Source organism: Magnusiomyces paraingens, assembly GCF_902498895.1.
Source record: "Magnusiomyces paraingens strain CBS 517.90 genome assembly, contig: contig5, whole genome shotgun sequence".
Classification (NCBI taxonomy): Eukaryota; Fungi; Ascomycota; class Dipodascomycetes; order Dipodascales; family Dipodascaceae; genus Magnusiomyces; species Magnusiomyces paraingens.
Window position 1 is genome coordinate 2,275,362 of NW_022474071.1, and position 22,359 is coordinate 2,297,720.

At 41.0% G+C, this 22,359-nt stretch overlaps 7 protein-coding genes across 7 annotated transcripts; 3 read left to right on the top strand and 4 right to left on the bottom strand.

Annotated features, from left to right (window-relative positions):
• Window positions 1-122: 122 nt before the first annotated feature.
• Window positions 123-3,275, bottom strand: SAPINGB_P006357 (uncharacterized protein; the record flags this gene model as incomplete). The annotated part of the gene is made up of 1 exon (XM_032001068.1): window positions 123-3,275. One exon carries the CDS (start codon window positions 3,273-3,275, stop codon window positions 123-125), a length of 3,153 nt encoding a protein of 1,050 aa, XP_031856959.1.
• Window positions 3,276-3,842: 567 nt separating this feature from the next.
• SAPINGB_P006358 (uncharacterized protein) lies at window positions 3,843-6,305 on the bottom strand (the record flags this gene model as incomplete). The annotated part of the gene is made up of 1 exon (XM_032001069.1): window positions 3,843-6,305. The coding sequence occupies one exon, from the start codon at window positions 6,303-6,305 to the stop codon at window positions 3,843-3,845; it is 2,463 nt and encodes an 820-aa protein (XP_031856960.1).
• A 4,668-nt stretch (window positions 6,306-10,973) lies between these two features.
• Window positions 10,974-11,387, top strand: SAPINGB_P006359 (uncharacterized protein; the record flags this gene model as incomplete). The annotated part of the gene is made up of 1 exon (XM_032001070.1): window positions 10,974-11,387. One exon carries the CDS (start codon window positions 10,974-10,976, stop codon window positions 11,385-11,387), a length of 414 nt encoding a protein of 137 aa, XP_031856961.1.
• Window positions 11,388-12,087: 700 nt separating this feature from the next.
• On the bottom strand, window positions 12,088-12,468 carry SAPINGB_P006360 (uncharacterized protein; the record flags this gene model as incomplete). The annotated part of the gene is made up of 1 exon (XM_032001071.1): window positions 12,088-12,468. The coding sequence occupies one exon, from the start codon at window positions 12,466-12,468 to the stop codon at window positions 12,088-12,090; it is 381 nt and encodes a 126-aa protein (XP_031856962.1).
• A 2,011-nt stretch (window positions 12,469-14,479) lies between these two features.
• SAPINGB_P006361 (uncharacterized protein) lies at window positions 14,480-15,261 on the top strand (the record flags this gene model as incomplete). The annotated part of the gene is made up of 4 exons (XM_032001072.1): window positions 14,480-14,695; window positions 14,769-14,939; window positions 14,994-15,123; window positions 15,203-15,261. The coding sequence occupies 4 exons, from the start codon at window positions 14,480-14,482 to the stop codon at window positions 15,259-15,261; spliced, it is 576 nt and encodes a 191-aa protein (XP_031856963.1).
• Window positions 15,262-15,486: 225 nt separating this feature from the next.
• SAPINGB_P006362 (uncharacterized protein) lies at window positions 15,487-17,634 on the top strand (the record flags this gene model as incomplete). Its single annotated transcript, XM_032001073.1, has 1 exon — window positions 15,487-17,634. The coding sequence occupies one exon, from the start codon at window positions 15,487-15,489 to the stop codon at window positions 17,632-17,634; it is 2,148 nt and encodes a 715-aa protein (XP_031856964.1).
• A 116-nt stretch (window positions 17,635-17,750) lies between these two features.
• Window positions 17,751-22,148, bottom strand: SAPINGB_P006363 (uncharacterized protein; the record flags this gene model as incomplete). The annotated part of the gene is made up of 1 exon (XM_032001074.1): window positions 17,751-22,148. The coding sequence occupies one exon, from the start codon at window positions 22,146-22,148 to the stop codon at window positions 17,751-17,753; it is 4,398 nt and encodes a 1,465-aa protein (XP_031856965.1).
• Between the last annotated feature and the right edge of the window lie 211 nt (window positions 22,149-22,359).

The window sequence follows — 22,359 nt, forward strand, 5'->3', positions numbered from 1 at the left end:
CATTATTATTATTTTTTTTTCTTTCTCAGATAAATAATTGAGATCTTCAAGTCTATTTACTTGTTGTTTTTCTTTCTTTTCTTTTTTTTGGTTAATTCATTTGATTTCTCCAAAAGTTAACCTTATTGCTCAAGTTTTTTTGCAAGCTTTTCTTCTTGTTCTAACTCGAGCCGTTGCTCTAGTTTCTGCTGCTGCTCCATCTTTTGTTGATACTGGTTATACAGTTGCAACGGCAGTTGGTGTGAGCCCTTGCGATTATGCCGTGGAGATCGACAACTTTTACCATCGGCAAGAGGCGGTGGTGAGCTCGGCACGGAATAGTTGCTTGTGGCTGTTGTGTTTGTATTGGTGCTTATGCTGAATGCACTTCCAATACTGCTTGTGCTGCAGTGGTGTGCGTGATGGCGTGGTGACCCAAATGCAGACGACGATAACGTCTTCGAGTGTCGATGACGTTGTGGTGATGAGATTGAAGGTTGGGGATTCTCCTCATTGTCTAACGAAGAAGTCTCGTAAATAGTATACTGGCTGCCTTGGAATCCATTGTGGTGGTGATGGTGATGATGGTGGTGGTGATGATGGTGGTGACTTTCAAACGGACTACAGTCTGTGCTTATTGGAGCCAACGGTGGGCGTTCCCGCTTGGAGATTTCAGAACCCATAGTAAGACTTACATTGCTATTATCACGAGAGTGACCGCGACGTGATACAGGGCTCGGGGACCGAGAAATCAGAGGACCGAGTTCTATTTGCAATGGCTGGAGTGACAGAGGGCCTGGAAGAGATGAACCCAGTGGAGCACCAAGTGGAGCACCCAGTGGAGGATGGTTGAGATTGCTAATTCCTCTAGTAGGCGACATTGAGCGTGAGCGCAAGTGCTGGGCCTTTTGTGGGGTAATTGAAGGAGTGGATGAGATGGAAGATGCACGGTTGTGTCCAGATGGTTTGACTGGAGTCGTAGTAGTTGCAGCAGCTGGAATATGGCCGGCCAAAGCAGCATCAATAGAAGTTGCTGGGGATGCAAAGGATGCGAGAGGATAGTTAGAATGGAGAGGGAATGCAGATTGTCCAAAAACGGAGGTGATGAAGGCACCTGGAGGATGATGATATCCCATACTACCTGGAGTTGGAATTTCTCCAACAGCTGTGAGGGGGGATATTGGAGTAGTTGGGAAAGCGAGGCCAGTAGTGTTGATCATAAGGTCGCCTTCTAACAGCAGACCAGGACCAAGTTGGTGAGGGTCGGTTTCCAAGGAGGAGGGGGGTTTATGGGCTTTGGAAGATTTCTTCTTAGTAGGCACGGCTTCAATAAGCTTCCCGTGCATAGACGAAGGCTTGTGTTTAGAATTGGCCTGGTTATGAGGTTTTGATGAATGCTTCGAAAGCTGCAACGACTTTTGTGCCTCCTCTTGGGGATCAAAAATATTGTGCAGACGCGACCGGAAAAAGCCCAACAGTGTTCCGTTAGCAGCAGCTGCTGCTGCTACTGCTGCTGCTTCATTGTCATTGTGTTCGAGAGAAGAGCCCGGGCCTGCCGTGGCTGTTGCCGACGCAGTAGCGGCAGCGCTTTTAACATGTAGGACTAGGCTTTTCCCATTCATAGTAAGAGTATCGCCATCTCCTTCTTCTTCTTCTTCTTCTTCGTCTTCGTCTTCTTCACTATCATCGCTTTCATCACTGTCATCTTCATCAGAGCTCTCCGAAGTCTTATCATTACTATGAAGGGCACGACCTTCCAGGGCTGCAGCCGCTTGTTTGCGGGAAATATCCTTAAATGTATTGTATTGGTCGCCTTCTTCAATTTCGTCATCCACTGTGGCCAGGGACTGTGTCAGCAGGGTGTTTGCAGCATTATAAGATTCAATGTTATTGAATTGAAACGTGGGCATTGCACCAATGCTGTGACGGAATGATGGCAGGTATGGGACCGGGACAGTGTTTTGTGGAGATTGGAGGTGGGAAAGCGAGGATAAGGTTTGTGATGGAGGCGACAGTATGGAATGTGGTTGTGATGTTGGTGGTGGTGGTGGAGATGAAGACAAAGAAGATAGAAGTGAATGTGTTGCAGCAGAGTCCATTTGCCGTAGCGAGAATGGCTCTGCTGGCTTTGAGGAGGAGTTTAGATTAGCAGGAGAGGCTAACGCAGGAGTGGATACTGTGGTAGATGTGGTAGATGGTACTGAGGACATAAGACACGAGGACCTATTGGACATTGTTGGTGCTGAATATAGAGAGGGGGACGATGGGGGTGGAGATGATGTTGAAGAGGACATTGATGGAGTGACTGCAGAAGTTCCCAGAGTCAGTGGAAGTTGTGGAACTGTTGCAGAAGTTGGAGAGGACTTTTGCACTGTTTGTCCATTGAGAACTGCGCGGTAGAGTTTGCGAAACACTTTGAGATCCTGTTCAGCCGACGAAAGTTGATCGCGAGCTTCCAGCACACGACGCTCCTTGAGAGCCAAAGACTCAAAGACGGCATGAAGATCCTCCTGTACGACCGGGTGGATATAAGGTGACGGAGCAATAGTCGGGGATCCTAGTGAAGACGCGCCCATGACGTTTGCTGGCGACGACAGTGAGCGGTCTTTGTTTGGGCGGCACTGCCCGTGCTTACAGTTTGAGAAATGTGAGGATGCTGGGTTTCCTGGGAAAAGACAAACAAAAGATGTTGGAGAAGGAGATGATGATGAGGATGAGGAGGAAGATGATGAGGATGATGAAGATGAAGAGGATGAAATGGAAGATCTTTTAGTTGGGAAGAAAGTACTGTTGTTGTTATTATTATTATTATTATTGTTGTTGTTGTTATTGTTATTGTTTATGGTGTAGTTGTTGTTACTGCTGCTGCTGCTGCTGCCAACGTGCTTAGAAAGAAGTGGCAGCTGCGGTGGTGGACCAAAGTCGGAGGCAGACACGGTGGAATGCTGAAGAGAACTATAGGTTGCACACAAGAGGCCTGTTGCTGGAGCTTGTTGCGGGCTGTCGTCTAAGACGGCGGGCAGCTTGTTGTGGTGGATGAAAGTGTTTTGGTGGTTGTGGTGGTAAAGAGGAGGTTGTTGTTGATTGTTTGTTGGAACGCAAGGATTTAAGTTTGTTGTGGTTGTTGTTGTTTTTGTTATTGTTGTTGTTGTTGCGGTAGTTGCAGGAGTAGGTGGGAACCGGTAGTTAGCGGAATCCGTTGTGGCATCTACCACTGGATAAGATATGGGCTGCTGCTGTTGCTGCTGCTGATGGGTCAAAATAGGGCCTTGGTTGTGATAATGATGGCCGATCATCTCAAGGTTTTTTTTATGGGTGGAGAGAAATAGAGGGGGGAGCTAAGAATAATTAAGAAATAAGTACTTTGAAAATCAATTTGAAAAAAAAAATTTTGAGATTTTTTCAAGATTTCCAAGTAGATTTTTTTTTTTTTTTTTTTTTTTAATTCGATCAATGATTTGTTTTTTAACAATATGCGGGAAATGGCCTGTTTAAGAATTTGTTTGTTTATATTATCCTCAACACCCCAAAGTGGGCTGTTTTGGTTGCCACACCAACATCTCCACAAGTTACCCGGCCTTCTACACTGCCAATCACATGGCGCTCAAATCATCAGCACATTGTTGCATATCACACTAAATAAAATAAAATAAAATAAAATAAAATAAATTTAGCCATGTGAGCACTAAATAGCGCACATAAAAATAATAAAAATTAAAAAAAAACTCGCTTTAACAATAAAATTTTTTTTTTTTTTAATTCTTTTGCACTACCAAAAATTTATACATCCGTTACAATTTCACTTTAATTATATCGGGTCTCAGAACACCGGGTCCCGGTACACCCACCAAACTTCACCCAATTTACAACCAACCATTAAACCCACTTTCAAATGCTCTTCTTCCGTCATAAATCTGCCGTGAATATCCGCTGGAATTCCCACAACACGCCACAACTTGCCTCAAAAGTGCCTCCACCTCACGTTCACTCTCCACACGAGCCTTGAGCGCATTTGCTTCCAAATCCCCCCGACGCAAACTCTTAACGTCAATCACCGTAACAACTCTCCAACGGTTGGAAACTGTCACCTGTCCAAACGTAAACATCTCTGGTTCCTGACATACTCTGCGCCGTACATACATCCCAAGTCCTCCATCCCGACTAAAAATACGTTGTTGGACACAAGACTCTCCTGTTGTACTACTTTCCATAATCCGCCTAGACTCATAAAACTCAACGTCTGGAATAGCAATCTGTTTTAAATTGGAATGAACCCGAGCTAGAATTTGTAACCGAGGAAGATTCAAAAAACACACCCCCTGAACACCCCGCATCATCCCATTACCAGCATCAGCGCCCTGCTCAAATCCAACATATTCCAAATCAGGTAATGAAATGAGCTTACTCATAATCAATTCCCAAAAACAATGCTCCAAAACAATGCTCAACATGCGGAAATCATATGCCTGTCCTCGAGGAACCAAGTTATAACTTGACGTGTTATTGCTCTTGGAACGACGACGACCCATCTCAGTACCCACAGGCCAAGCAACAGATCCATAATACTCCATCAATACAGCCATCGGATCCAAGGCAGCTGCCACCAGAAGTTCCAAGGGAATGTGTTTTTTGCTATTGCTCAAGTTTGGCTGAGGTAAAAGCTGCTCAATATTCTCCTTAAAATAATCAACGTCTGTCTCGCTCCAATTAGATCCGCCGCCAGCCGCATCTGTCAGCCGCACAAACTCAAGGAAATTTGTACAAATAACCCTCATAAAACTCCGAAGCTCGATCCGCACCTCAAGAGCAAACTGGCGGTTTTCGGCCGTTGAACCAAAAAGCTCATTGTTAAACCCCACAAATTCAGCCTCCTTCAAAACAACCCGCTTAAGGCTCTTCATTGATGCAAGCCCTTGCCCCACAATAGGCAACAGATTACAAAGTGCGTCACGACAGTGCGACTTGAGAGTCGCTTCAAAAGTTTCCAACTTATCAATCACCCCACGGTCAATCAAGAAATGTCCATTCTCACCCATAAACCCAGTTTCATTCACAAAATGCTTTAGACTTGGAAGCTTAAGCGGTGCCAACACCTGCTGAACAGACTTAGGGGTAATATGCCAATTGGCACCAATGTGGACCTCAAGACTCGTAACCTGGGGGAGCTCCAAACAGGTAACCTTGCCGGAACCAAAGTGTTCGACACTGGTATCAAGAATTAAAAGATTCATGGCGCAGCGAGTCATCCCGGCAGGCTTAAGAGATTCAAGGGCTGTCAAGGTAGTACCTTCCTTGGTGTAATAGTGACTGGTAGTAACATCCTTGATTTTGGGCAGCTTGTTGACCTCATTAATAATGGTTGCATACTGTTGAGGAGTTGTCCCTGAAGGGGGGATAAATGTAAAAGTTTCAAGACAAACAGCTTCTTGAAGAGTCTTAACAACAACATCAGAAGTTGTTTTTTCAAAAGGAACCAAAGAATGCTTTTCAAGCAAACTATTCCCGTACTGCTTGTAATATGATCTGTCCCCAAGATAAAGCTCCAGTCCAACAAGTTGGGTACCAATTCGAGTAAGTTCACTCAAGCATGAAATATTAGTCAGCTGAAGGTGTAAACCAGGCATAATGCTCAAAAAGCTGGCAATGGGTGCGAATTCCCGAATCTCCACAGTATTAACTGGCAGCTCCTTTTCCGCAAACTTGTGCAGAATTTGGGTAAATGTAAACTCCTTGAGATTTGGGAATTTAAATTGAATGGGGAAAAAAGTAAAGGCAACCTGGTTGCTTTCTACAAACAACTCGTCTTCAACAAGTGTCATGCTCGTCATTTCAATCTCAGTGCTATTGGATGTGAGTGTTGATCCAATGCTGCTAACACTGCCACGCTTAAGGAGTTTCCCCTCAACTGCGTTGGAAATGCGCTTGACAAACTTGGGTTTGCTACCAAACTTGGCCTTGTAACGGGTTTCAAGGCTTTTGGCAAAGTTTATCATCTTTTTCTTTTCAGCCTCGGTACTTTTAAAACACCAATCACTAAAAATGACTTTTTGGATATTAAGAGCATCAAACATGTCTTTGCTATCAGGAGAAGTAGAGTCCAAAAAATTGCTAAGAGGAACACAAATGCCCTTGGTGGGGATTTTCAACTTGGATGCATGCTCAAAGTTATCAGGAACAACAATAAGAGTATCAGGGTTGATGGTCTGACGCAAGGAACGCTCGGGAGAATTACTCAAAAATACTTGAGGCTTATTTCCAGCGCTGATGGGGATGCTGGAAGAGGCAGCCTTAGTGCCAGAGTTTAAACGTTGAGCAACAGAAAGCATTGTGAAATTTATTAATGTTGTTGTTATTAATTTAAGAAATTAAAGAAAAAAAGCAAGATAATAGCGAAGTAGTGGTAGAAGTGTTTAAATATATTTGATTTCTGATTATTATCCAAAGTAATGAAGAAGAAACAAAAACTTGGAAAATCCCAGGGATTGGCTCCTAATTTATAATTGTTTCTGAAAATTAAAGATTTGAAAAGTCTGCTGTAATGATTAGGCTTGAAATGAGCATAAATTTGCAATTCCTCCCTATTGTATTCTCAACTTTTGTATTTCAAAAGTACTAGACATGAAATTGAAGTGTTTGTGGTACTTTTTCAAAGTGAAAAAAACTTCAATATTATGGAGGAACATTCTCATTTTTAAAGTAACTCTGAAGAGAGAGAGAAAAAAAAAAGGATTGTTGAAATAAGTAGCATTTTCGAAAATATAATGCTGATTTTGCATTATTTCTTAAACCACAGTATTATGCTGTGAAAAAATTGTCAACCATCATTAGGAAAATTTCCTCGCTAGTATGGCTCAATTGTTTGTTGCCCATAATTTTACAAAACCATGCGGGTGGATCTGACCAATTTTCCAAAAAAATTTTTTCATTTAATGCTGAAGGGTTTCATTGCTTTTTATTTTAACATAAAATCTTCACTTCCCACATTTATTTCTATAAACCAATGTTCACTAGCCCAAATAAAAAAATATTATTTTGAAGTATATATAGTATCATGCTCTTAATATTGATCTCTAAATTATTGCTGTTCCTATTGATTAGAGGCCTCTTTATCCAACCCTAAAGCCTTAGTTCTAGAAACATAGGGGTATTTACATTAAAATAAAAACAATGTTACAATGTTACAATGTATATTTTTTTGTAATTAAATTATAATTAAATTAAGTAAAATACAGATGTATTATATTTTCTGATCTTTAAAAAAAAAGTTCCTTAAGTTCAAAGTATTGACTTTGATACTGTTCTTTTACTATTTTAAAATCTAGGTTCCCAGAAAATGATAAAATAATATAAATGAAAAAGATTAACAACTATATTTTATAATTCTAAATAAATTTATAAATTTATTTATTAAAAATGATTAATAAATAAGAGTGTTTATATACTTGAACTTATCCTCAATTGTACTTTGAGGTAGGGATGACCGTTGCATTATTCTTGGTTCGAATTGATTGATCAATCTCGTTACAATATTATTACAACCCTGGATTAGAACGAAATAAAACGGTTGTAATTACAACTGTGATTGTACTAATTTGTAGCACTTTTTCATTACCACCTATTTTTCTGCTCTGATTACTCAATAACTACTCATATTTGTTTTGAATAATACCTTTGTATCTACAAAAATGCTAACTAAGTATAACTGAAATTATTTATTTTTGTAACTAAGCTGTTAATGAAACCTTTTAGAATAAGCTTATTTTTTTTTGTCTCAGTGAAATTTATTTGTTAATAATACTCTTCTATTATACTTTCTTAAGTTGACAAGTTCTATTCTTATCTAAGTCTGCGTAGTCATAACAAATATGCTGAAAAATTCTTTTTTTAAAATAAGCTAACAAAGATATCTTTTTTTAGAAATGTTCAGAAATGCCTGTATTATTTTGTAGTAATATCAAAATGAGAGGCTGCTATTGTTGATAGATAAAATAACCATGCTTCCTAAAAATTACTGGTCTTAACTAGAAAATCAGAGCATTTAAACTAGTAACATGTTCAATTAATTAATTTAGTATATAATCCACTAAAATATGGTATAAAAAAAGTTATTACTTTATTTAATTAAACATATGCTGTTTAGTTTATTTTGTTTTTAGTTGATTAGAGTTAGCTTGGAAGTCAAATAATCATGGCATAAATCGCTTTTTGAATCAAGTCTAATTATTATTCTAAAGAAAGGTTTAAATCATTAAAAACTTCAGTTTATGCTTATTTAACATTGTTTCTTTTATTTTTAAACTAAGAATATTTTGATTTTTTCAAAAACAAACAAACAAATAGAACAAGATCAGCCATATTAATAAAGTAATTTAATGATTCTATTGTACGGAGTTTGAGGACCGGAAGTTCAGTAAGAGACATTTCAACACCTTTCATCAGACGTTTAAGAGGAAAATCCCGAACTTCAAAACCAAGGGGCTCTACTATTCTAAGAGATACGTTTAAAAAAAAATTGTCGAAAGCTTAAATTTTTTTTATTTGCTGATTTATTTTTGATACTTAGCGACGTAGTTCAAAATTAAAAAAAAAAAAAAAGAAAGTGTATACGCATTCTAGAAGACGTCTTTTTTGTGGAAAGAAAAACTATTTTTGGAATTAGGCTTAAAAAAATGAAAATGAAAATGAAAATCAAGAAAAAGCAACAAGTCTAAATATTGGCTCTACCAAAATTTCTTAAGTTTCTATTTTTATGGAAGCTATTTTTACATTCAAACCTTTTTTTTCTTTGATTTCAATCACTTTAAGTGATTAACAAAAAGAAAATTGAAAATTCTATTAACCAATGTTATTTTTGAAATTCAGTAGCGAATTTCTTTCCGGCCTTTTAAAAAGTTTTAAACAATTCATTACATATTATTCAACAAATTTTTTTGCATTTTTTTTAAATCACAACTATAGAAATTTAAAATTATTTGAATTTTTATGGCAAGATTTTTAAACAAAAAAAATTCAAACTTTTTTTTATGTGGCTTATTTTGAAGAAAGATAGAGTTGATTTGGTCAACAGTATTCATTTTGGAATTCCTAGAGAGAAAAAAAAAAAACCCTCCTCGGATATCTTTGACTTTATGTGAAAAATATTGAAGGATAATAAAAACCATTTAAATACACCAAAGAAAGAGAATTTTTTTTTTTTTTTTTTTTTTCAAGCCACGAACAAACTGGGAAAAAGTTGAATTTTTTTATTTTTTTTTTTTTGGAAATTTCAAGTCACGTTTTCTTGTCCTATATTTTGACCTCTTTAATCATTTCCCCCCAAATTAGGCCAACCAATTTCCAATTCCATTCCACTCTATTCTGATTAGGAGCAATTAAAAACGTTTACTTGGTTAATTGTGCTACTAGATTTTGAAATTGTATTTCAAGCCGCAAATCTTTCAAATCAATAGTATCGTCTATGCAAGCCACTTTGTGGTGACTCGGCTTCTAGTACTTCCATCTCTTCCCCACCCCACCCACTTTATCCCTACCAAACAGATTTTATCCCTGTTGAAATTTGTTATTTCTTGTTGTCTCCTATAGCCAAAGTCCAAGTTTTGAATTCCCCTTCCTCCCCACGTGGAAGAGGCGTTTGTTGCTCCGGTGAGTTTTTTTTTTTTTTTGGATAATAATTTTTTATTTTTATTTTTTTTCAAAAGGAGTTGTTGCTATCTCCTTTCAATTGAATTGGAAAATCAAATTCAAACGGACAAAAGGCAGAGGCTATGGTGTCTCAGGGGTGTAACTTTGTTTGTATTATTATTTTTTTTTTTGGTTAAAGTTAAATGGCAACACCTATCAATATGAGTGTAAACCATCTTTCTTTCTTTCTTTCTTCTTCTGATGTTCTGCCTCATATTTAAAGTTGGTAGCCGAGGCCTTCCAGGCTCCAAACGTGCTACTTGAACCAAATTGGTCATTGGCTTATATTATTATTATTATTATTATTATTGTAGTGTTTTTTTCTTCAGTGGATATTTGTTAAAACGCATTCATTATATATATATACCATAGTGCTTATGTTGATGTTTACTGATTTTTAATTTATTATCACCGTGAAGGCTTTAGAAATTTAAAAAAAAAAAATGGGCGGATATTGACTTCTATTTTAGATGGCGACCATAAGAATGAACCAAAAGTTTTTCATTACGCAATTCCATAAAAATTGCGCTTCTTAAATACACGTTGACTACAGCGCCCCTTGATGATAATTTGAGTTTACAAAAATTCAAAAAAAATGCTGCAGATAATAAATAAATAAATAAATGAATAAATAGAAAAAAAAATTACTTTTAATAAATGAAAAATTGAAACTATTATTATTAAGTGGCTTTGACTGAATCAACTGGAGTAAGCTGCTGGTAAAAGACTAACTAAGACCAAAGGTTTAATGCCTTTTGTTGCAAAAGGCGCCATACCTCTACGGCTTACCAACTCAAATTATTGATAATCATAGTATCATGTACTGTTTGTTACCTTAATTGATCTCATTTTTTGTAGTAAAGGCATCATTAATGATGATTATGAACCCGATTATTCCACTACTCGACCTTCCCTGAGCTATTTTTAAAGAAAGAAAAGAAGAAGAAGAAAAAAAAAAAAAAGTCACAGTAAAATTCTCATATTCAAAAGGTATTTCTTATAAGGAAACTATAAGTTAATTCTTTAGAACCGCCCATTTAGGAATCGTTTTGCACATTAGTACAATTGCACCCTTAAATTACTCAAGAAGAAGGTTATTTCTTAGCTCTATTTTATAATTTCATTAACTTTCCTTAAATGTTGCAAATTAATTTCTATAAATACTGATCAATTCCTTGCATTCTTCAAAAAATTTTTTTTTTCTATTTTTTCTTTTTCTCTCTTTTTTTTTTTCTTTTTTTTCTTTTTCATCAAGAAGTGTATCTATTATTGAATTTCTCGACTATTCTTCTATATAAACACATACAGTAACAATGCAAGCTCAAATCGCTCTTTACATCGCTGCCTTGGCCGCTTCCGTCCTCGCTCAAAACTCTGCCGCTTCAACTGTTGTTGTTTCGGCTTCCGGTGCTTCAACCGTCACTGTAGGTGCTTCCGGCTCTGCTTCCGGCTCTGCCTCTGCCGCCTCCACCGTCACTGTTTCAGGCTCTGCTTCTCGCTCTGCCTCTGCCTCTGGCTCTGGTTCTGCTGCTACTGTCACTTCTTCTGCTTCAGGCTCAAAGGCTTCAGGCTCTGCCTCTGCCTCTGGCTCAAAGGCCTCTGGTTCTGCCTCTGGTTCCCACGCCTCTGTTTCCGCCACCAAGACTTCCAACGCTGCTGGTTCAATTGTTGCTGAAGGTGGAATCTTTGGTGCTGCCGTCCTTGGTGCTGGTCTCTTCCTTCTTTAAACCACTTATATTTTAGTTTTTTTCCCTTCCTCCCCTTCCATACGACTCTTTAATGCTTATGTTTAATGATTAGAAGTTTTAATAAAATTTCCCTTTAATGACAATTATAGTAATCTATTTAAATATTTCAGCGTAGAAGAAAATTGCTTATTTTTTTTTTCAATTTTCAAATTAACTTTTTAGGCTTTAGATTTTGATGTCACTGTCCTTCCGAGAAGACTAAATTCCAACAAAAACGTGCATAATTCAATTTCAATAAACCAATATTGGATAATTTGTTTGCTTTTTTTTTTTTTTATCAATAGTCCTTGGCTTTTTTTGTGCTAATAATTTAAAAGTCAAGTAATAATAGAGTTTTGCTATTTAATTTCAAAGACATTCTCTAAAATACTTAGACTTACGTACTTTTTATTTTGGTGCATTACAACCATTTCAATAATAATTATAATAAGTGGATAGAAATTTATAAGTACCAAATATTAAACTTATACCATTATTACTATTAACTCCATAGATTATTTGAATCATTATGTAACTGTCTATTAAACATTGTCATTTCATTGTCATTATACCGTCTTTAAAGCAAATTGATAGTTTGTCTTCTTCTTCTTTTTCTTCTTCTCTCGGTTTGTGCCTTGTATCCAACACACGAATGAACAAGATCTTAACGACAATATGCTGATAAAGTTCAAACCAGTGCTCAATCGAGTTTCTCGGCGCTATTCACGCAGCTTTTCTCAATAGATCTGAAAAACCTTGCAGGGTCTGTAAAGCTTTTAGCAGCCTGAAGTGCAGTACGACGAATTTCAGGATGTGACACAGTGTCGGCCACGTATACCTGCAAAAATTTCGGCACTGTATCAAGAACATAGTCGTTTTCTACCAGTTCATCGTAATCGCTAGACGTTTCCTGGAAAAAGTCGCGGAGTGTGTCCAAATCTTGGTCATCCAAATAAGTAATCAGACCACTGCACCAGTCGTCAAAGTCAGAAGGAACATCGAGATGCTTTATGTTGGTAGCATTGAGCTCTCCTGTGGCCAATTCCGATAATTGTTCAAGCTCGTATTTTAAGTATTCCATTATGTTTTATAATTTTTAATTTGTAATTTGCGATTCTAAATGAATGAAAGTGTTTTGTCGCGTTATCGCCAGGTGGTAATGAAGACAATGTACAAACAATAAAGTAACCTGAGATTTAAACTTTAGATTTGTGGTTGGTCACCTTTACACACAACACACCCACACACACCCACACACACTCAACACACGAAAAAAAAAAAAGCAGCAAGCAGCATCAAAAAACCGCAACAAAGCTTCAAGAAGAAACAAAAAATTAATAGTCTCTGGCGGGATCGAACCGCCGATCCTCGCGTTTCACAAGGAAGTTGCTTGTTTATTAGCACGATGCCTTAACCAACTGGGCCAAGAGACCACGTGACTTTTAAACAAGCTTAAGAATAAAACTCGCGCTGAAGTCAAAATTTATGTGATTGTATTGTTTTACAATTGATCTTGGGGAAAGGGCTGGATGGTGTAAAGGGTAACACGTTCGCTCGATAGCGGAAGATACTGGGTTCGATTCCCAGAATACCCCCTTTTCCTGAGGATGTGTACGGGAGTATACACCTAGACTGAAAACCATAGGCTACCCTGGTTACAGGAATGCCGACTCTTCCGTACAGTCTAAATAGCCTGCAGGTGATTGCGGGCCGTATCTCTGGCGGAAGAGATTAAGAAATACATGGGCGTCCGTGAAGATAAGTGGAAATGGGTTGGGAAGGTTTTGGGACCGACAGACTGGTTCTCCCTGTTCCTCGTAAGCTGGCATCAGGGCCCATCTTCCGGGCTACCGGAGACGCACAGAACAGAAACCACCCGTACTAAAAAGGTACAAATGAAAACCGGCAAGTCACATAGTCAGACAATAAAAGGATAGCGCAGATGCTGATGTTATATAGTTCTATAACCCTTGAATAAAAACAAACAAACAAACACAATTGATCTTTTTTTGAAATTAATAAAAAGCTTTTTAATTTAGCAAAATGTTTTCAATTGTTTGTTTGTTTGTTTGTTTTTATTCAAGGGTTATAGAACTATATAACATCAGCATCTGCGCTATCCTTTTATTGTCTGACTATGTGACTTGCCGGTTTTCATTTGTACCTTTTTAGTACGGGTGGTTTCTGTTCTGTGCGTCTCCGGTAGCCCGGAAGATGGGCCCTGATGCCAGCTTACGAGGAACAGGGAGAACCAGTCTGTCGGTCCCAAAACCTTCCCAACCCATTTCCACTTATCTTCACGGACGCCCATGTATTTCTTAATCTCTTCCGCCAGAGATACGGCCCGCAATCACCTGCAGGCTATTTAGACTGTACGGAAGAGTCGGCATTCCTGTAACCAGGGTAGCCTATGGTTTTCAGTTTAGGTGTATACTCCCGTACACATCCTCAGGAAAAGGGGGTATTCTGGGAATCGAACCCAGTATCTTCCGCTATCGAGCGAACGTGTTACCCTTTACACCATCCAGCCCTTTTCCCTATGTTTTCAATTCAAATTTCATTATAAAGAATCTTTAAAAGGCTCTATAGAGATAAATTAACATGGAAAATTAAGAAATTCAACAATTGGTTCAATAGTGTAGTTGGTTATCACCTTGGATTCTGATTCCAATAACCCCGGTTCGAATCCGGGTTGGACCTATTTTTTTTGCATTACTTTTTTGTTGAAGAAGTAATGTTATTGTTTAATTTTTTTTTTTTTTCAAAAAGAAAATAATTTGAATATAGCAAATATTGGTATTATCATGAATATTTAATTTTTGATGAATTAGTTAGATGACAAAAAAAAACAAACGTTAGATAATGATGGACTTTAATTTGCATTTTGAAGTCCCTAATTGGTAATCATTTTCTGACTCGCTTTAAATAATTTATATAATTTTCAGGGTTAGGGCTTAAAAAATTTTAGTGTTTAACAAAATTAACCATCAGCACCTCCGCAAACCCGCCTCAACAGCAACACCCGACGGGCAGCAACACTACAAATAAACCCTACGCGCAAGCAGTAAGCACAAGGATTAGCAGCTGAAACCATGAGTTTTTTACCAGGAGGAAATAATGGTACCAATTTTGGTGCATACGGTGGACAGAGCCGCCCTCAAAGTTACAGTGAAATGACATCGGAGCAGCAGGCCATGGCCGGCGCCGAGGCCATGATGAACTTTATGCAATCATGCCCAGGCAAATCAGCAATGGCTGGTGTGACTGGTTTTGCCCTTGGTGGTGTTTTCGGTCTGTTCATGGCCAGTGTAAGTTGGTGGATATGAGACTTAGTTATTAAGGAAACAGCTGTAGATCACTAACTGACATTGCGATTTTTAGATGAGTTACGATACCCCACTGGGATCGACGCCAACACAGTTCTCAGATTTGCCATTTAAGCAGCAGATGAAACTTCAGTTCACCGATATGGGTAAGCGCTCATACAGTAGTGCAAAGAACTTTGGTTTCATCGGTCTGATTTTCACAGGCACTGAGTGTTCTATTGAATCCGTAAGTCATTGTCAAATTACTGTTTAGGTCCTAACTAATATCCACTTCTTATAGCTCCGTGCGAAAACAGATATTTGGAACGGTGTTTCTGCTGGATGCCTGACAGGTGGTGGTCTGGCCATCAAGTCTGGCCCGACATCTGCTCTTATGGGCTGCGCTGCTTTTGCTGCTTTCTCCACAGCCAGTAAGTATCTTTTGATTTTTAGCATTATTTTGAATTATTTTTTTTTCTCCCTCCATATTTCTAACTCTGTTATTTCTAGTCGATCTGTATATGCGCCGCGATAGTGCGCCGCCTCCAAGCACCGACGAAGACGAGTAATCGGGTCCAGGTCCGGTGTGTAGCCGGCGTGCCCATTGTACATAGTGTATTAAACCCTAACCCATATAATTGTTAAATGTTAAACTTTTTTTATTTCTTTTTTATCACCACCACCACCACAAACACCAAATCTTTTTTTTTTTTTTTTTTTTTTTTTTAATTTTTTTTTTTTTCAAAACAAACATTGGAAATCTTTAAACTCCATCTTTCTGATCGTCTACCATTATGAGAACGCGTGCTAGTATGGCTGCCCAGTATGCCAGCCCACCAGGACCTCCTCAGTCTATCCCACAATCAACAACAGGTCCCGTTCCTGCAGTTTCTGGGTCCCGCTCAACCACTACAAGCCCCTACGCGACTCAAATGCTTCCCAATGGACAGTACGTTCCCGCGTACGCGCCCAACGGCGGGTCCGCACAACCCCAAGTCATGAACGGATACCCTGCACAATACTATAACCCGCCGCCGCAAATACCACCACACCAGCAACAGCAACAGCACCAGCAACCGCAACAACACCAGCACCAGCACCAACAGCAGCAGTCTCAGCCTCCACGGCCAGGTGTGATACCCGGACTTCCTCCTCATTTGCAAAAGACCGGGCCATATATGCCCATGCCTCAACAACAACAACAGCAGCAGCATATTCCACAACAGCTACAACAACCACAACCGCAACAACAGCAACATCTTCAACAAGTTTCAGCTCCTCAGCAGTATGCTCCAGTGGTCCACAATGTGACTGCAATCCCTATTATGACACCTGGGAATAGTCCACACGCGTTCCAGACCCCTTATTATAATCCAGCAATGAGACAGCAGACACAGCAGCAGCTGTTACTTGAGCGGCGGCAAAATGAAGCCCGCAGCGGAGGTACAGCTTATGGATACGGGTTGACAGGAGTCCCCACCTTACAGCGAATCCTTATGTCTCTGCAGTGCGGGATTGAGAGCGAGGAAAAATGGGCGCTGGCGTCGCTTGTGCACACGTCCTTTGCGAGTGCAGAAAAGTTTAGCTTAAAGTACAATGATGTGTTGGCCGATGTGTTGCTCCGCAAAATTGCGGAATCCCATGGAGGAAAGAAAAATGAAGATGTTGAGGATAGCAAAAGTACAGGCACAATATTCCCATTTGACGCGACATCTGCGTCTGATGCTATCCTTGCGACTGAGCAACGAATTCTTGAAGCTCTTTTGGTGGTACGAAACTTTGCAGTAGAGTCTGATAATGCCGAATATCTCGGAAAACAAAAGCTATGCCAGGAGGTCGTGGCCTACGGTCTTGATACCACCAATGTTGGTGTGAACAATGAGTACTTGCACTACTGTGTCGAGATTCTCGAGTCTGTGAGCTTTTATATTATTGGAATGACCCTTGATCACCCACTTTTCCAATCAGTTGCTAAACTTGTTGCAACTTCGACCGACCGTTCCATTGCTGTGCCTGCTCTTCGCTCGCTTTCCCGACTCCTGATCCGCGACGAAAAAAACATTGCAGGAGAACTTCCGCAAGCTCTGGTGGCACACATTATGCGCTACTTACTCACTCGCGATTATGAACTTCTCGCAGCAGCCCTCGACTTTTTGTACCAGTACACAGCGCAGCCTGTCAATGTTTCTAAGCTTGTGAGCGGCGCCGCCGATACCCCGGCGCCGGCGCCGGTCGCAGCAGTACGCGAGCACCTAGTGCGACTCCTTACTTACGGCATGACCTCCCCTGAGCCCGTGTATGTACGCCAGCCAAGACGCACACCCAAACCTGTTCCTGAAAATCCGCCTGTGTTGGGAGAGTTGGAGTTGCGCGAGTTGCTTTCTTTGAACGAACCTGATCGTGCCACGCAGTGGATTCGGACATGTTACGAAAACGAGGCCACAGGTGAGGTGACACAGATTTCTTTGTGGAAAGCATATGAAGCCCAATTTGAACCTCATGCTCGTGCTGGCGGTGTCAGACTTCTTCCAGCTGTTGACTTTATCAAAAATGTGACTGCAGCATTCCAAAACTCAGCTGCAATGGTTGTCAATACTCCTGACGGAAAGAAACGGTTCATCATTAAGGGAATCCAGCCCCGAGCATATGCTGTAGCGCCGTCACTATTACGGGCAGCTGCTGCTGGAGGATCTGGTGTTGGCGAATCAGGAGATAAGAAGGGTGGTGATAAAGCTGCATCTTCGCGTCCTCCCATTTTTGGTGCCACTGCAGCTCTTGTATTGCAAAACATTGCCCGTAGCAAAGATGGCAAACGGGTTTTGAAACCTTCCACTGCTGCTCTTGTGCGTGCAGCCCTTATGAATCCAGCTGTTTCTGGGTACGTTGGTGAGATTTTGACACTTCTTGAGACTACTTCAAAAGATGAGGAGGAAGCAATGTAACAAGATTCTACATAATATAATAATTTGTATAAAAAAAAACAAAACTTTTATTTGAGAGAGAGAGAAAAAAAAAATCAAAATACACAAAAAAACTTGTACAAAAAAAAAAAAAAAAATTAATAGTCAACGAGTGATGGAGAAATAGGAGATGGTGTGAAAAGAGGTGACTGAGTGGATAGTGAGATCGAAGAGGAGGACGGAGCAATGACGCGCCCGCGCTGCGGGCCCGCAATGGCCACGGCCACAGCATCAGCGCTGCGCGGAGCGCCGTTAGGGTAAATACCTTCGAAAAGCATTTGCATGCGTTTTTCAAAGTTAACAGGTGCAGCCGAGAATTGGGCAAGAAGGGCACGCAATTGGTCGAGCTCGCTGGTAGGATGGCCGACAGCTCCAGCGAGACCGTCAAGGACTGAAGCAGCAGCTGCGAAATCTGCATGGAAAAGATGAGCACGGAAAAGAGATTCATATGTGCTCTCATCAGCAATGCCGGTGGTAAGAGCGTGCTCAAAGAGCCCTATAGCTTTGATAATGTTGACAGGAGCCCATCCACGGATAAGCAAGTTGGCAGCATAAGAGTCGTCGAGATCAACGCCGTACTTGACCATTTCACGAAGGACACGGGTTGTACGAGACACGGCGCCTGAAACAACAAGAGCCTCAAGAAGAGCATGGAAAATATGCTTATCGGGACGTACACGATTGTGGGCGACGAGAGCATCGTAAAACTCTTCAGCAGCTACTGGATCACGTAAACCAACACCGCGACCAAAGATGAGCGAAGCATAATGTTTAGTAGAAACAGCACGCTTGGCGCCTACAATGGAAAGCAGAACGCGGTCAGCAGCGTCGAGATCAACGGGAGCAATCATTGTGTGCGCGTCAATGACAAGACGGTAAGTAAGCTCGGAAGGAGTAAGGCTGGTGGCTAAGAGTCGCTCATAAACATTCATAGCGGCAGTGCGATCACGAGTAGTATAGACGTAATGAGCAAGCATGTCGTTAAAGGGGGCAAGAGTAGGGCCTTGGAGGTATGGAGAGGCCATCATATCATCTAGACAAGATTCGGCTGAAACCAAGTCACCGGCGCGGCAACACGCACGGATCACGATTTCATAGGAAGCAGCATCTTTACGGACTCCAGTAGCGTCCATGTCCTTGTAAAGTTCCTTAACACGGGCCAGATTAGCTTCAGATGGGGTGCGGGCGAGTTTTCCCATGAGGGCATTGTAAATGTCAGTGTTGAGCGCCAGGCCGTGGCGGCCAGCGGCCTCGGCAAAAAGCGCAAGCTCATCAGCACAGTCTGCAGTCTTAGGAGCGCGTGCAATAAGCTGCGCATAACCAGAAACGCAGGGGAAAGAGCCCATTTCCAAAAGGTGAGCATAAGCGGCGCGTGCAAGTCCCGTGTCGAGACCAGCAGCACGAGCCACAATGGCGCGGTGCAGCATATTCCAAGCAGCCCAAGCGTCAACATGCTCTGAAGGATGTGGGAGCGCAGTCAATGCGCATTTGTAAACGCTTTGGATAATTGCAGCGGAGCGAGCAAGAGCTGCATTTTCAATCAAAGCAATGTAAGCTTCAGGGCCAATGAGGATATGCTCAGCAGCTGCAGCTTCAAGGTCATCAAGGGCCTTGATGAGGGTAGTTGAAGACTGTGCTGCAAGAGCAATGGCAGAAGTACGCTCAACATCAAATGGAAGGCTTGCAGATGTGGCAGTAGCAGTCTCGGCAGTGGAAGGTTTAGGAGAAGTGATTGTTTCACAAAACTGTTGCCATAGCCACTTGGTGTCATTATCGCCAAGCAGACTAAGAGCTTTGGACACATCACCAGTGAAATCTGAGCCAAGAACGGGGAACTCTTTTTTCTGATTGATCAGAGCACGGACAAACTTGGCAAAGTTTTCTTTGAGATCATCAAAGAGTGGGTAAGGAATAGAAAGGCCGCCGAGGGAATTGTCAGCTGAGCAAGCATCGATCCAAACAAGGTGGAGAGAAATAATGTAAGAGTCTATGAGGGGGAAATCGGCGCGGATGGTATCGACAGAGTTATCCCAGAGTGTTTTTAAGATTGTTTGGCCACCCTTGTTGTCAAAGAATGAACGAGGACCAAAGAAGACTGATCTAGAAAGCTCAAGAGCTGTTTTGACGTTAAGCATATCATGCTTAAGAAGAGAGTTTAAGATACCGGCAAAGGCCTCGGTAGCTTGAGCATCCTGGAAATCAGGCTGCTGAGACAAGCGGAAACTTTGTTGGTTAAAGACCTTGATAGCGAGCTCGGCATCACCAATAAGTATAAGATACCTGGAGACAACCATAAGAGTGGAAATGTCCCAAACACCAGCACGGACTTGAGACTCTTTGATGAGCTTCATAAGAAGATTAGGGGTGTTTGCACGAACAGCAAGAGCCAAAATATCACAGCGAGATGTGTTAAACTCAGGGGTAGTAGCGGAATCTTTGCGAGAGGCCATGTAGTCAAAAAGCTTTTCGGCAAACTTGATTTTGTTTGCATCACAAGCTTTTGACATCGAGTCGACTAGGGCCGGGATATCAACGGCAGGGAACTGGAGATCAGCCTCAACTTTTTGAATCCAAGTCCAGCAGGATTTGAGATCACCATTGTTAGCAAAGCCGCGAACAATAGCGGAAAGGACAGGACCAAGAGACTTGATGAAAGCTGAAGCTTCTGAGCGAGAGGAGAAGGAAGCACGAGAATCTAAAAGCTGCTTGAAAAAGGTTAGGGCAGGAGCAACGCAGTCATTTTGGAAGAGGGCAGTGATGAGAGCAGCATAAACGTGCATTTCGCGCTTGTCTTCAAATCTGAAAGCATTGTACTTGTAGAACCGATAGCATTCAATGACGGCAGTGGCATCGCCATAGTTACCATAACCCTTGATTAAGAGCTCATAAGATTGAGGGGTGAGGTTGTAGTTTTTAGATTCGTAAGCGCGAATTACAGAGTAGAGCTTGTCCTCAAGGTGGTAACGGACACATGAGCTGAGGAGGTGGTCATAAAGTTCACGAGAGTAGCTCTGGTTGGTAACAGTGTTGGATGCGGAAAAAATGTCGAGGGCGAGTTTTGCAAACTTGGCAGCTGATTTAAACTGGTCTAGAGTAGCATTCACGGAAGGGAGAAGAGTAGGTGGCGAGTTACGACGACGGTGGGTGGGAGCGTGGCGTGCAGAAATGCGGGTGTAAAGGAAGGAAGATTCTTGGGCTGAGAGAATATCAGCAGTGTCCAGGAGGATAGAGAGGATGGAAGAATATATGGGTGTAGATGGGGTAGTTCCGCGAGTTAAAGCGAGAGAATAAACTTCGAGAGCAGCCACCGCGTTTGAAGAAGATGGGGGCTTTGTTGCGAGGTAAGAGAGAAGGTACTCAACAGCTGGAGTATCTGGGACCAAATTAGGGTCCGAGGTGTGTTTTTGAAAGACGCCAAGAAGGGTATCATAAGAATCTGCAAGAATTGCAGTTTCAACGTCTGTGAAAAGAAAAGATGGATGATGAGGAGGAACAGCATCAACTGGAGGTGATGGGGGGAGGGATGTTGTTATAGTTGTGGCATTTGATGTTGTTATATCTTGCTGATCAGCCGTAAGGACTTGACTAGATTTTTTAAGGGACAAGGCATTTGAGAGATGAAGATCTGCAGAGGCCTGATTTGGCTGAGTCTCATCCGGGTCCAGCGGTGAGATTTTGTTAGCAAGAGTGGAAGAGGAGAAATTAGATGCATGTTTAGGATATGTTATATGATGATAATGGTGATGATTATGATGGTGGTTGATGTGGGCGCTGGAGGGTCCTACAGTTCTATGTTGAGGTCTGTGATTAAGGACTAAGCGGTGTGTATTGTTACGGTTGTTGCTGTTACTGATGCGTGACGGTTGAATCGGGCCAGCCGGAACGGTGATGATTGATGAGCAGACTGAGGTTGAGTATCTGCGACGTCTTGTAGATGAAGGGACCAAATTTCTTGAGCGGATTCCAGAAGTCAAGACCAAAGAAGAAGAAGAAGAAGAAGAAGAAGAAGAAGAAGATTGTTGATGAAGAGAAAAGGCCGCGGAGGAAGAAGAAGAGGAAGAATTAGCATTAATAGTAGAATCAGAAGTCAAGAAAAAAGGTTCTGTGTAAAAAATTCCACCAGTGGAAGATCTACGCTGTCTGCTATGGCGGACAATGGCGATAGATGCAGCAGCTTCTCTGCGCTTGTCATCGTCAAGGGTTGTTAGAGGGGATAAAGTAGAATAGGCAGAAGCATTACCACCTAAGCAGGCATAAGCGTGAGGGTTTGAGTCAGTTCCTGGTCGGTAGCTTTTACCAGATTTTCGGTCTGATCTGATGGAAGTACGAATAGCAAGCTGAGATTGCTGACGCTTAAGCTGGGAGGTAGTGACGAAGAACGAAGAGCCATTGTGAGAGCTATTGTGATGATGATGATGGTGATGGGATGAGTTTGAGGCTGCGAAAAGCGTTTTAGCGAGAGACGCATGGTGCCTTGAGAAGGACTTGAATAGCATTGTGGGGCATGAGATGGGATAGATTATGGGATAGATTAGAATAAGAATAGACAATTAATTTTAATATATATATATATAGAATAGAGTATAGTCATAAAAAAAAAAAAAAAGTCTGTTCTTTCTTAAATAAAAACCCAAATCTAGGATACTATTATATATTTAAATGGCGGTTTTGATTTAAATTTTTTTTTTTTTTTCAATGGCGCGGATC